The sequence below is a fragment of the Anolis sagrei genome, chromosome 11 (genome assembly GCF_037176765.1).
Source record: "Anolis sagrei isolate rAnoSag1 chromosome 11, rAnoSag1.mat, whole genome shotgun sequence".
In the NCBI taxonomy this organism is placed as follows: domain Eukaryota; kingdom Metazoa; phylum Chordata; class Lepidosauria; order Squamata; family Dactyloidae; genus Anolis; species Anolis sagrei.
In genome coordinates, this window is record NC_090031.1 from 29,647,718 (window position 1) to 29,661,257 (window position 13,540).

At 41.8% G+C, this 13,540-nt stretch overlaps 2 protein-coding genes across 2 annotated transcripts; one reads left to right on the forward strand and one right to left on the reverse strand.

The window, feature by feature from the left end:
* Window positions 1-1,648: 1,648 nt before the first annotated feature.
* On the forward strand, window positions 1,649-8,734 carry MED31 (mediator complex subunit 31). The gene is made up of 4 exons (XM_067472125.1): window positions 1,649-1,745; window positions 1,831-1,908; window positions 2,654-2,750; window positions 6,598-8,734. The coding sequence occupies exons 1-4, from the start codon at window positions 1,736-1,738 to the stop codon at window positions 6,863-6,865; spliced, it is 453 nt and encodes a 150-aa protein (XP_067328226.1). The 5' UTR covers window positions 1,649-1,735; the 3' UTR covers window positions 6,866-8,734.
* A 1,157-nt stretch (window positions 8,735-9,891) lies between these two features.
* TXNDC17 (thioredoxin domain containing 17) lies at window positions 9,892-13,296 on the reverse strand. Its single transcript, XM_060756831.2, has 4 exons — window positions 13,061-13,296; window positions 12,832-12,913; window positions 11,087-11,162; window positions 9,892-10,076 (listed from the first exon to the last, which is right to left on the reverse strand). The coding sequence occupies exons 1-4, from the start codon at window positions 13,215-13,217 to the stop codon at window positions 10,005-10,007; spliced, it is 387 nt and encodes a 128-aa protein (XP_060612814.2). The 5' UTR covers window positions 13,218-13,296; the 3' UTR covers window positions 9,892-10,004.
* Between the last annotated feature and the right edge of the window lie 244 nt (window positions 13,297-13,540).

Consider the following 13,540-nt stretch of genomic DNA (forward strand, 5'->3'; position numbering starts at 1 on the left):
CACAGTCCCCCAAACTGTTGGAGGGCCAGATTATAATTTGAAAAAAACATGAATGAATTCCTTTGCACACTGTATATATCTTATTTGTAGTGCAAAAAACAGTTAAAAACAATACAATAATTTTAAAAAATAATTAAAACGAACATTTTAAACAAATTTTAACAAATTTTAACAAATGTAGTATTTCAGTGGGAAGTGTGGGCCTGCTTTTGGCTGATGAGATAGGGTTGTTGTTGTGTGCTTTCAAGTCGTTTCAGACTTGGGTTGACCCTGAGCGAGGGCCAGGTAAATGACCTTGGAGGGCCGTATTCGGACCCCGGGCCTTAGTTTGAGGACCTCTGATATAATGGATAATAATATAATAGTAATCCAATAATAATAATAATAAGATAATTAAGAATACTAATATAATAGTAATTCTATTTTCCTTCCTGGCAGAAGGGGTTGGACTGCATGGCCCTTGGGGGTCCCTTCCAACTCTAGGTGTCTGATAGGCCTTTGATCTTTGATATTACTGTCTTTAAAATTTTTTTTAAATTGTTTTTAAATTGTGTTAGATTTTAGCCTGTTCTTGTAAGCCGCTCCGAGCTCCAGGGGAGTGGCGGCATATAAGTTTGAATAATAAATAAATTAAATAAAATTAATAATAATAATAACAGTAAAATAATTTTAAAAATTAATGGATAATATGCTTGGCAGAAGTGCATTGGACTGGATAGCCCTTTGGGGATCCCTTCCATCTCTAGAAGTCTAATAATGATGATGATGCATAGATAATAATATTATCTTTCTGCTCCTCCCTTCCAACTCTAGGATACAAAGATTCTAGGATAGGCCGGATGGCCATCTGTTGAGAGGGGTCGGATCGTGTCTTCAATGGCAGGATGGGGTTGGGCTGAATGACCTTCCAATTATAGGATTCTATCTACTTATCTATTTATCTATTAGGGGTTGGGCTGGATGCCCTTAGGGAGTCCCAATTATAGGATTCTATCTATCTATTTATCTATTAAGGGTTGGACTGGATGGCCTTTGTGGGTCCCTTCCAACTCTAGGATTCTATCTATCTACTTATCTATTTATCTACTAGGGGTTGGACTGGATGGCCTTTGTGGGTCCCTTCCAACTCTAAGATTCTATCTATCTACTTATCTATCCTTTAGGGGTTGGACTGGATGGCCTTTTTGGGTCCCTTCCAACTCTAGGATTCTATCTATCTACTTATCTATTTATCCTTTAGGGGTTGGACTGGATGGCCTTTGTGGGTCCCTTCCAACTCTATAGTTCTCTATCTATGTTTCATTCCATACAAATCTATCTCCTTCTCTGCAGGCTTTCAAGCTGAGGCTGAGTGGCCCTCTGTCGAGAGGGATTAGATGGTGCCTTCAATGCCTCGACTAGATGGTTTTGGGTTCCTCTTGACGGCCTCCTTGGACGCTTCAGGACCATAATGCAGACGGGGAGGGAGTGGGGAGAGCCAGTCCCGCTTCAAAAAGCAAAGGAAGACAAGGCCTCTCCGTTGCCTAGGCGACGACAACATGGCCGCCCTCCTCCTCTCCCTCCAAGAGCGCAGGTCCGGGGGGCGGGGCCTAAACCCGCCAATGGGAGGCCTTACTTTCGGAGAGGGCGCCGTCGCCATGGATACCGGACCCTCGAGTGCGCAGGCGCGGGGGGCTCCAGCCGCCATATTTTTGCGGCCTAGCGTTCGGAAGGCAGGCCTCTTCTCGGCGTCGCCATGGAGACCGGTGAGACTAGCACGGGGAAAGGGCTTCCTGGGGATTGTGGGAATGGCGCCTCATTGACCTTCCTTCCTTGTGGTTTTGTTCCTAGAGGACGGCGGGAACCGCCTGCGCTTCCAGATGGAGCTGGAGTTCGTGCAGTGCCTGGCCAACCCCAACTACCTCAACTGTGAGTCCCATTGGTACCCACTGAAGGAGGAATGAATAGGTTCTTGTGGGTTTTTTCGGGCTATAGAGCCATGGTCTAGAGGCATTCTCTCCTGACGTTTCGCCTGCATCTATGGCAAGCATCCTCAGAGGTAGTGAGGTCTGTTGGAAATAGGAAAATGGGTTTATATATCTGTGGAATGGCTGGGGTGGGGCAAGGAGCTCTTCTCTGCTAGAGCTAGGTGTGAATGTTTCAACTGACCACCTTCATTAGCATTTGAAGGATTGCCTGAGCCTGGGAAAATCTCCTGCTGAATCTCCCAGGCTCAGGCAGGCCTTCAAATGCTAATGAAGGTGGTCAGTTGAAACATTCACACCTAGCTCCAGCAGAGAAGAGTTCTTTGCTCCACCCTGGTCATTCCACAGATATATAAACCCTTTTTCCCAGTTCGAACAGACCTCACTACCTCTGAGGATGCTTGCCATAGATGCAGGCGAAACGTCAGGAGAAATGCCTCTAGAACATGGCCATATAGCCCGAAAAAACCCACAAGAACCTAGTGATTCCAGCCATGAAAGCCTTAGACAATACGAGGAATGAATAGGTGAATTAATCAAGCAAGGCCAAGCTGTACTCTCCCAGGAGATTGGCTTGCTAGATAATCAGTGGCGCAGGTGGATGGGAACACGTTGTTCCCTCCCCTTGGGCCTGGTCAAGAACTGGCCATTGTGTCTGACTTGATTTGTGTTCCTTTTCCTCCTTCCAGTTCTGGCCCAGAGGGGCTTCTTCAAGGACAAGGCCTTTGCCAATTACCTCAAGTACCTGCTGTACTGGAAGGAGCCCGACTACGCCAAGTTCCTCAAGTAAGAGCCTTTCTTTGGCAGGAAACATTGTGATCATGTTTATTGACACCCAGCTTATTCTTTCGAATCTGGGGAGAGGCGGATGAGCTCCCTCTATCGCAGTGTTTCTCAACCTGGGGGTCGGGACCCCTAGAGAGGTCGCCAAGGGGTGCCAGAGGGGTCACCAAAGACCATCAGAAAACACAGTATTTTCTATGGGTCATGGGGGTTCTGTGTGGGAAGTTTAGCCCAATTCTATCATTGGTGGGGTTCAGAATGCTTTTTGATTGTAGGTGAACTATAAATCCCAGAAAACTACAACTCCCAGATATCAATGCCTATTTTCCCCAAACTCCACCAGTGTTCACATTTAGCATACTGAGTATTTGTGCCAAGTTTGGTCCAGATATAGTGCTCTCTGTAGGTGAACTACAACTCCCAAACTCAAGGTCAAATGCCCACCAAACTCTTCCAGTGTTTTCTGTTGGTCATGGGCATTCTGTATGCCAAGTTTGGTTCAATTCCATCGTTGGTGGAGTTCAGAATACTCTTTGATTGTAGGTGAACCATGAATCCCAACAACTACAACTCCCAAATTATGTTTCATAACAGGAGTAAAATTACAGTTATGAAGTAGCAAAAAAATAATAATATTATGGTTGGGGGTCACCACAACATGAGGAACTGTATTAAAGGGTCGTGGCATTAGGAAGGTTGAGAAACATTGCTCTATCGACTCCAGCTCCTCATACGGGGACATGAGAGAAGCCTCCCACAAGGATGATAAAAACATCAAATCATCCGGGTGTCCCCTGGGCAACGTCCTTGCAGACGGCCAATTCTCTCACAGCAAAAGTGACTTGCAATTTCTCAAGTCGCTCCTGACAAGAAAAAAAAAAAAGCTTATTCTTTCCATAAGGGACTCAAAGCATGACGGCTTCAAACTACAAGAAAGGAGATTCCATCTGAACATGAGGAAGAACTTCCTGACTGTGAGAGCCGTTCAGCAGTGGAACTCTCTGCCTTGGAGTGTGGTGGAGGCTGCTTCTTTGGAGGTTTTTAAACAGAGGCTAGATGGCCATCTGTCAGGGGTGCTTTGAATGCAATATTCCTGCTTCTTGGCAGAATGGGGTTGGACTGGATGGCTTATGAGGTCTCTTCCAACTCTATGATTCTATGGCACAATCTGAAATACACAAATATTAAACAGTATTAAACATCATTAGAGAGGATTGATGGAGATACGGAGTCACATTAATGCCTATATTATTATAATTATATTATTATATTATATATTATTAAATGTGACTAGATCCCAGTGGGAAGTTAACCACGTTCCATGCAGTCATGCTGGCCACATGACCTTGGAGGTGTCTACAGACAATGCTGGCTCTTCGGCTTAGAAATGGAGATGAGCACCAACCCCAGAGTTGGACACAACTGGACTTAATGTCAAGGGACAACCTTTACCTATATATTATTATATTATATTATATTATCAAGCCCTGTTGTACTGGAAGGAGCCCGGCTACACCAAGTTCCTCAAGTAAGAGCCTTTCTTTAGCAGGAAACATTGTGATCATGTTTGTCGACACCCAGCTTATTCTTTCCATAAGGGGACTCAAAGCATGACAACACAATCTGAAATACACAAATATCAAAAAAGTATTAAACATCATTAGAGAGGTTTGATGGAAATACGGAGTCACATTCATGCCTATATTATTATAATTATATTATTATATTATTTATTATAAAATGTGGGTAGATCAATAGGTACCACTCCAGTGGGGAGTTAACAGCGTTCATAGAATCAAAGAGTTGGAAGAGACCTCATGGGCCATCCAGTCCAACCCCCTGCCAAGAAGTAGGAATATTGCATTCAAATCACCCCTGACAGATGGCCATCCAGCCTCTGTTTAAAAGCTTCAGAAGGGAGGCCTCTTCTCGGTATTCCAAAGAAGGAGCCTCCACCACACTCCGGGGCAGAGAGTTCCACTGCTGAATGGCGCTCACAGTCAGGAAGTTCTTCCTCATATTCAGATGGAATCTCCTCTCTTGTAGTTTGAAGCCATTGTTCCTCGTCCTAGTCTCCAGGGAAGAAGAAAACAAGCTTGCTCACTCCTCCCTGTGGCTTCCTCTCACTGTTCCATTCAGTCATGCTGGCCACATGACCTTGGAGGTGTCTATGGACAATGCTGGCTCTGTCTTTGGCAGGAAACATTATGATTATGTTTATCAACACCCAACTTATTATTTCCATAAGGGGATTCAAAGCATGACGGCACAATCTGAAATGCACAAATATTAAAAAGTATTAAACATCATTGGAGAGGATTCATGGAGATATGGAGTCACATTTATTTATTTATTTATTTATTTATTACTTTACTTGTATACCGCAGTTTCTCAGCCTAACAGGCGACTCAATGCGGTTTACAGCAAGGATAAAAATCAACAACGATATACAATTTAAAACCACAAGAGCATAATATACAATATTAACACAACAATAGACAACACAATGCATCTCATAACTAGAATCATGATCCAATTCGTCATCCAATTTTCCAGTTCCTGTAATCATCACATTGATTGCACTGTTTAACCGAATGCCCATTCAAACATCCAAGTTTTTAATCTTCTTCGGAACACCAACAGTGAGGGGGCTGATCTTACCTCCATAGGAAGGGCATTCCACAGCCGGGGGGCCACCACAGAAAAGGCCCTGTCTCTTGTCCCCGCCAGCCGCACCTGTGAAGCAGGCGGGATAGAGAGCAGGGCCTCCCCAGAAGATCTTAGGGTCCTGGCGGGCTGATAGGCCGAGATACGTTCGGATAGATAGGTTGGGCCAGAACCGTTTAGGGCTTTAAAGGCCAACGCCAGCACTTTGAATTGAGCCCGGTAGCAAATCGGCAGCCAGTGGAGCTGGTGCAGCAGAGTTGTATGCTCCCTGCGCTCCGCTCCTGTTAGTATCATGGCTGCCGAGCGTTGGACTAGCTGGAGCTTCATGTCTATATTATTGTATTATTGTATATTATTGTATTATATATTATAAAATGTGAGTAGATCAATAGGTACTGCTCCAGTGGGAAGTTAACGGTGTTCCATGCAGTCATGCTGGCCACATGACCTTGGAGGTGTCTACGGACAACGCCGGCTCTTCAGCTTAGAAATGGAGATGAGTACCAACCCCAGAGTCGGTCACAACTGAACTTAATGTCAAGGGACAACCTTTACCTTTACTTATATATTATAATATTATATTTTGGAGCCCCTGGTGGTGCAGTGGGTTAAACTACTGAGCTGCTGAACTTGTTGACTGAAAGGTCACAGGTTCGAATCTGAGGATCGGGGTGAGCTCCTGCTGTTAGCCCCAGCTCTTGCAGTTTGAAAACATGCAAATGTGAGTAGATAAATAGATACTGCTCCAGTGGGAAGGTCACCATGCTCCTTGCAGTCCTGCCAGCCACATGACCTTGGAGGCGTCTATGGACAACGCCGGCTCTTCGGCTCAGAAATGGAGATGAGCACCAACCCTCAGAATCAGACATGTCTAGACTTAATGACAGGGGAAACATTTACTGTTACCTAGGATTATGTTGAGAGGATAGATGAAGATACGGAATTCCATTCATGCCATTGTTATTATTATGTTTATTTATATCCCACTTTTTCTCTCTCCATAAGGAGACTCAAAAGCAGCTAATATTCAAAGCATGACAATAGAATTTAAAATATATAAATATTAAAGCACCCTAGACAGATGGCCACCCAGTCTCTCTTACAGTCAGGAAGTTCTTCCTAACGTTCAGGTGGGTTCTGGGGGACGTTTGCTTGATGTGTTCCTACCTGTTTTGCTACCCAGGTACCCGCAGTGCCTGCACATGCTGGAGCTGCTGCAGTACGAACACTTCCGCAAGGAGCTGGTCAATGCACAGTGCGCCAAGTTCATTGACGAGCAGCAGATCCTGCACTGGCAGCACTACTCCCGCAAGCGGGTGCGCCTCCAGCAGGCCTTGGCCGAGCAGCCCCTGCCCCAGCAGCAACACCAGCAGCAGCAGCAGAACCCTCAGCAGCAGCACCAGCCGGCCCCACAGCCCCAGCCCCAGCAGAACAGCAGCTCCCTCAAGTGAGAAGGAGAAGATGGCAGATGGACTAGATTCCGCTGTCTGCCACAATTTTTGGAATAGTAGAGTCTCTTATATGACAATATTTAAGCTGATGTCACTCCAAAAGTTGTAAATGAATGACAAGCAGCGAAAACATCCTGATTTCATTAGTTCTTGGACAGATGTTGACTTTGGGTTGCTGTGAGTGTTCTGGGCTGTCTGGCCATGTTCCAGAAGCATTCTCTCCTGACGTTTCACCTACATCTATGGCAGGCATCCTCACAAGTTGTGAGGTCTGTTTAGGCAAGTGGGGTTTATATATCTGTGGATGAATGTCCAGGGTGAGAGAAAGAACTCTGTTGAAGGCAAATGGGAAAGTTGACATTGGCCAACTTGATTAATAATAATAATAATAATAATAATCTTTATTTATACCCCGCCACCATTTCCCCGATGGGGACTCGGAGCAGCTTACGTGAGGCCAAGCCCAAACTGCAAATTACAATAAAGAGAAACCGAAAATGCAAACAATAAACAACAACAGCATAATTATTAGCATTTAATTATTTAATTATTATTCAATTATTATTATTATTTAATAAATATTACTATTTAATTATTAGCATCATAATTATTAGCATTTAATGGCCTTGTAGCTTCAAAGCCTGGCTGTTTCCTGCTTGGGAGAATCCTTTATTGGGAGATGTTAGCTGGCCCTGATTGTTTCCTGTCTGCAATCCTGTTTTTGAGCATTGTTCTTTATTTACTGTCCTGATTTTAGAGGGTTTTTTTAAATACTTGTAGTCAGAGTGTGTTCCTTTTCATGGTTTCCTCCTTTTTTTTTGAAATTGTCCATGTGTGTCTTGTGGATTTCAGTGCTTCTCTGTGTTGTCTAACATGCTGGATGTGAGAGTGGTCCAGCATTTCTGCGTTCTCCAATCATAAGCTGTGCCCAGGTTGGTTTATCGGGTGCTCTGCTATGTCTCACTTTTCAGGTTGAAGTAGTCTGCAGTACCGTTCATCTTCCCTGTGTTTGGGTGTTGTATTTGGTGGATCCTCCCAGGCAGCAGCCAGCCAGGCTTTGAAGCTGGCAGGGCATTAAATGCTAATCAAGGTGGCCAATTGCAATATTCACACTTGTCTCAAGCAGGCAAGAGTTCTTTCTTCAATCCTGGGCATTCAACAGATATATAAACCCAATTTTCCTAGTTTCCAACCTCCGAGAATACCTGCCATAGATGCAGGCGAAACGTCAGGAGAGATTGCTTCTGGACCATCGCCAGACAGCCTGGAAAACTCACAGCCTAGTGATCCCGACCGTGAAAGCCTTCGACAACACAGATGTTGTCTTTCCTTCCTTAAGTAGTAATTGGTTTTCCTTCTTAAGAAGCCTTGTTTGACTCCTTTAAGGAATGTTGGTTTTTATTCTGTGTTGACTTCCTTACTTAAAAGAGACTTTGCTAATGTAAACATGTTGTTTCCCACCACGGAGCGAATCATTTGTCTTTGGTCATCAACAGTTCAGCCATGTTTAATGACAGTTCATGGGTTATTCTTCTTTTTAGAGCAGATAATCTGGATTTGTATATATATATATGTGTGTGTGTGTGTGTGTGTGTGTGTGTGTATATATATATATATATATATCCCAGCCCCAAAGGAAGGTGAAACAAACCACCTCTGCCCGGTTGTCTTGCTGTCATTTTGATATTTTCCTGAACTGCAGATACTTAACAGGTCACTTTTTCCCAACCATAAGCACTCATAGTCTGTGGGATGATTAAGAGTGGCAGTCACCCAAATTCTTTGTTTTTTAATACTCAGTGTAAGTTCTTTTACTGTTTTTTTAAAAACCTGCATTCACGTTATAGAATAATAAATAATAAAACTTTATTTATACCCCGCTCCATCTCCCCCAGGGGAACTCGGTGCGGCTTACATGAGGCCAAGCCCATAGTACATACATTATAAAACAAAAGATAACAATACCTGAAAATAAAATACATAAAATGCAAAAATCAGTATAATAAGCGAAACAACAACAGCATAAAACAAACAATTAAAAACAAAAGATTTCACTGGGAAGGGCCATATTGAAGGATAAAAATTTAAAACACTGGGAGGTAGGACAATGTAAAATTATCAGGATGAGGATCCGAGTAAGGGAGGATCTAATTGCACGAACCATAGATAAAGTGCTTCTAAGGACATTTTATGCGTAGTTTGGTCAGGGAGTACCTAACATTCAATCACTGAAGGCACATTGGAATAGCCAGGTTTTCAGATTGCCAGCGTGGGGGCCTAATATCTCTGGGGAGTGAGTTTCACAGCTGGGGGGCCACCACAGAGAAGACCCTCTCATCCCCGTGAGTCGCACCCGAGATGCAGGTGGGAGCGAGAGAAGAGCCTCTCCAGATCGAAGAGATCATGTGGGTTCGTGCATGGAAATTCAGTCGCGCAGGTAGGCGGGTCCCAAACAGTTCAGGGCTTTGTAGGTCAGAACCTTCACCTTGAATTGGGCCCGGAAAATAAACGGCAGCCAGTGGAGCTCCTTAAACAGGAGGGTTGACCGCTCTCTGTAATTTGCCCCAGTTAATAACCTGACTGCTGCCTGTTGGACCAGTTGGAGTTTCTGGGCCGTCTTCAAGGGCAGCCCCACGTAGAGCGCATTGCAGTAGTCCAATCTAGACGTAACGAAGGCGTGGAGCACCATAGCCAGATTCGACTTCATGAGGTATGGTCACAGCTGGCAGTGTAGACTTCATATAACCCAGCTGAAAGCGGATAATGTGGATTATCTGTCCAGTAGCCTAGATTTATATGGCAGTGTGTAATATTAGTGCTCGCGCTTCCATGGATGGGTGCCTGCCTTCTTTCTACAACATGCAGTTGCTTTTCTTGGTTTGGTAAATACACAGGTCCGCATGGATTTTAAATAGTGGTAATACATTGGTTTGCTTGAATGAAATAAAACCAGTGTTTACTTGCCGCTGCAGGAGCCCAACCCAACGTGTTTCCGAATAGACGCTCTTTAAGAGAGCACAGACAACTCTGTTTTGATTATTTTATTGGTATGGTTTGTCAAGTCACCCCCTCATTCCCCTGCAATTGGAAGACATGATCCTGGTTCCCTTTTTTGTGGGCTTTTCAAAGCAGAAATGGCTCAGCTGTCTTCGGAGAACAGCATCCGGACGAGATCCGGCTTAAAGCACTCCTCTTCCACCAACTTCTCAGGCTGAAAGAGAAGAGATATATGTATGTATGTATATATAAAGAGTCCCATTAATACCCATATTATAATAATAATTATATTTATTATGTGGAAACAAGGATTGGGGATAAAGCTTCCCCATGATTATCATAACTCTTCCGGGAGTGGGTTTACCTTATTGGAGGCAAATTTTTCTCACTTCCTGTTGTCTCGGCCTCATTGTTCTCAAATGTGAGTTTTTTGTAAGCCTGTATTATTCTATTCTTTTTATTTATACCCTGCTTTATCTCTCCTGAAGGAGACTTTAATAATATATAGCTATATATATTCTAACTATAGGTTAGGTAAAGGTTGTCTCCTGACATTTAGTCCAGTCATGTCCGACTCTGGGGTGTGGTGCTCATCTCAATTTCTAAGCCAAAGAGCCGGTGTTGTCCATAGACACCTCCAAGTTCATGTGGCCAGCATGACTGCATGGAGTGCCGTTACCTTCCCGCCAGAGGGGTACCTATTGATCTACTCATATTTGCATGTTTTCGAACTGCTAGGTTGGCAGAAGCTGGGGCTGACAGCAGAAGCTTACGCCGCTCCCCGGACTCGAACCTGCGACCTTTTGGTCAACAAGCTTAGCAGCTCAGTGGTTTAAACCACTGCACCTCCGGGGGCTCCATTCTAACTATACTAGTACCTAATAATTTATTATTATTATTATTATTATTATTATTATTATTATTATTGGATTGTTAACTGCCTTGAGTCCCCTTGGAGAGAAAGGCAGGGTACAAATAAAGTAGGTAAAATATTATTATTACATTATTCATTATTATATTTTATAATAATATATTATATTACAAAATATTAGTAGTAGTAGTACTTTACATCATCATCATCATCATCATCATCATCATTATTATTATTATTATTTATTCTTGCTGAGCCCACCATGAACTCTGGGCCGAAGGAGATGTTTGTAGTCAGATGTTTGTAACTTGGGGACAGCCTGTAATGTCTTTTCTGAAAAAAACAACACTCACCGTCCCATATTTGAGCAGCGTAGGCACTCCGGTGAGCTTCAGTTTCTTCTTGAATTCGTTGTCGGGGTTTTTCCAGCTGCAGAAAGAAAAGAAAGAGCCATCGTCAGCAATCACTGTGGATGTTTCTGATCACACGCACTTGAGACTCCTGTATGGCTTCAAAGTCCAGTTGAAGCGGCAGGAGGCTATTGTGAGGGGAGGGGTGGTAGTCAAAGGTTAATTAAGTAAAATTGTTTTTATTATCATATTTACCATTCTATTTATTATTATTATTATTATTATTATTATTATATATTACATGATTTGACCATCATGAGTGCCGCTATTAATATTATATATTTATTATTGTATATTATCTATCTCATGACTTGACCACCATCAGCATTATTAATATTATATATTTATTATTATTATCATATTTATTATTATACATTACATATTAAATATCTCATGACTTGACCATCATGAGTGCCGGTATTATTATAATTATAGTATTTCTTATTATATAGTCATTATTTTATTTTTATTATATTACTTATTTAATTATTATAATTATTATTACTATATTCCTTATATATCTAATGACTTGACCAGCATGAGTGCTGGTATTATTATAATTATAATATTTCTTAATATATAGTCACTATTTTATTTTTATTATATTTCTTATTATATATTTATTATTATTATTATTATTACTACTACTACTACTACTACTACTACTATATTCCTGACCAGCATGAGTGCCGGTATTATTATTATTGTTGCTATTATATATTCATTATTATTTTCATCATATGTATTATTATAGTTCATTAATATTATATTTCTTGTTATATTTTCATTATTTTATAATCATATTTCTTATAATCATTATTTTCTTATTACTATATTTCTTATTATATTTTCATTGTTTTATTATATATGCATTATTATATTTCTTAAAATATATTGTTTATTTACATTTCTTATTATTCATTATTTTATTTTTACTATATTTTTATTTATTATTATTTTTATATATTCATTATATTATCTTTCTTATTCATTATTTTATTATCACTATATTTCTTACTATATTTCATTATTATTATATTTAATATATACATTATTATTGCTATATTTCTTATATTTTCATTATTTTATTATATTTCTTATAATATCTTCATTATTTTATTATGACTATATTTCTTAATATATTTCCATTATTATATACTCATTATTTCTTATATTTCTATTTATTATTATATTATATATTCATTATATTATCTTTCTTATTCAGTATTTTATTATCGCTATTTCTTACTATATTTCATTTTTATAATATTTAATATATATTTGTATTATTGCTATATTTCTTATATATTCATTATTTTATTATATTTCTTATTATATATTCATTATTTTATTATTACCATATTTCTTATTATATTTCCATTATTTTATTATATATTCATTATTTTATTATATTTCTTATAATATCTTCATTATTTTATTATTATATTTCTTATATTTCCATTATTTTCTTATATATTCATTATTTTATTATTGTATTTAATATGTTTATTATATATTCATTATTTTTTTATTATTACTATCATATTTCTTAGGTATTCTTTATGGGGAATTGTGGCTTCCGGGTCAGCAGAGTCTTTTAGAGGCTTTGGACTCCAACTCCCAGAAGCCTCTGCTGTGCGGGTGGGTGCGCGGGTCTTCTGGGGGATGTAGTCCGCGGGCTGACTCACTAGTCTCGGGGCCCCACTTGGCAGTAGATGAAGGCGGCGCCGTCGGGAAGGTGGGTCAGTTGCGCCCGCACGATGGGCTCCGCTGCAAAGAGAGAAGGGGGGAAGAGGGAAAAAAGAGCTGAGGCATGCTGGGAGTTGAAGTCCAGCAGGCAGGCGCCCCCATTGGGAGTCAGGGGACGCAGTGCCCCTCTGGACTCCATTTCCCAGGAGGCCCCGCGCTGCGCCGCACCTCGAACGCAGTCCGGGCACCAGCTGGTCCCCGTGTCCGGGTCCTTGTCGCCGCTGAAGTAGACGAAGACCAGGCCTTTCCCGCGCTTGTTCTCTTGCTCCCGGGCCACGCGCTCGAACTCCTCGAAGCCCCGCACGGAGAACTCCTCGAAGCCCATGGCGGAAGGAAGGAAGGGGAAAGAAGGCGGCGACGGTGGCCGCTTGGAGACAAAAAGAGGCCAAAGGAAGGAAGGCCGCGCCCACCTGCGAGAGGAGAGAAGGAGGCCACGCCCACCGCTTGGCAGGAAGACACGCCCACCGTTTACAAACATTAAGCCACGCCCCCTGCCACTTGAGAAGTTAAGCCACGCCCTCTGTGAAAGGAAATCAAGAGGCCACCCCCACTTCTAAGGCAAGAAACGGCGGGGGATGCCGAGGGATGAAATGCCACGCCCACCGCTCAAAGACTGAAGGCAGGAAGACACGCCCACCTCTAAGGGAG

Bases quoted from the DNA above. Each gene is read 5' to 3' on its own strand.
- MED31 (XM_067472125.1), top strand. The intron at 1,909-2,653 runs GTGAGTCCCATT...TCCTCCTTCCAG, and splicing joins CAACCCCAACTACCTCAACT to TTCTGGCCCAGAGGGGCTTC. The intron at 2,751-6,597 runs GTAAGAGCCTTT...TTTGCTACCCAG, and splicing joins GACTACGCCAAGTTCCTCAA to GTACCCGCAGTGCCTGCACA.
- TXNDC17 (XM_060756831.2), bottom strand. From the start codon at position 13,217: ATGGGCTTCGAGGAGTTCTCCGTGCGGGGCTTCGAGGAGTTCGAGCGC. The intron at 11,163-12,831 runs GTGAGTCAGCCC...TTCTTTCTGCAG, and splicing joins CAAGTGGGGCCCCGAGACTA to CTGGAAAAACCCCGACAACG. The intron at 10,077-11,086 runs GTGAGTGTTGTT...CTTCTCTTTCAG, and splicing joins CGCTGCTCAAATATGGGACG to CCTGAGAAGTTGGTGGAAGA.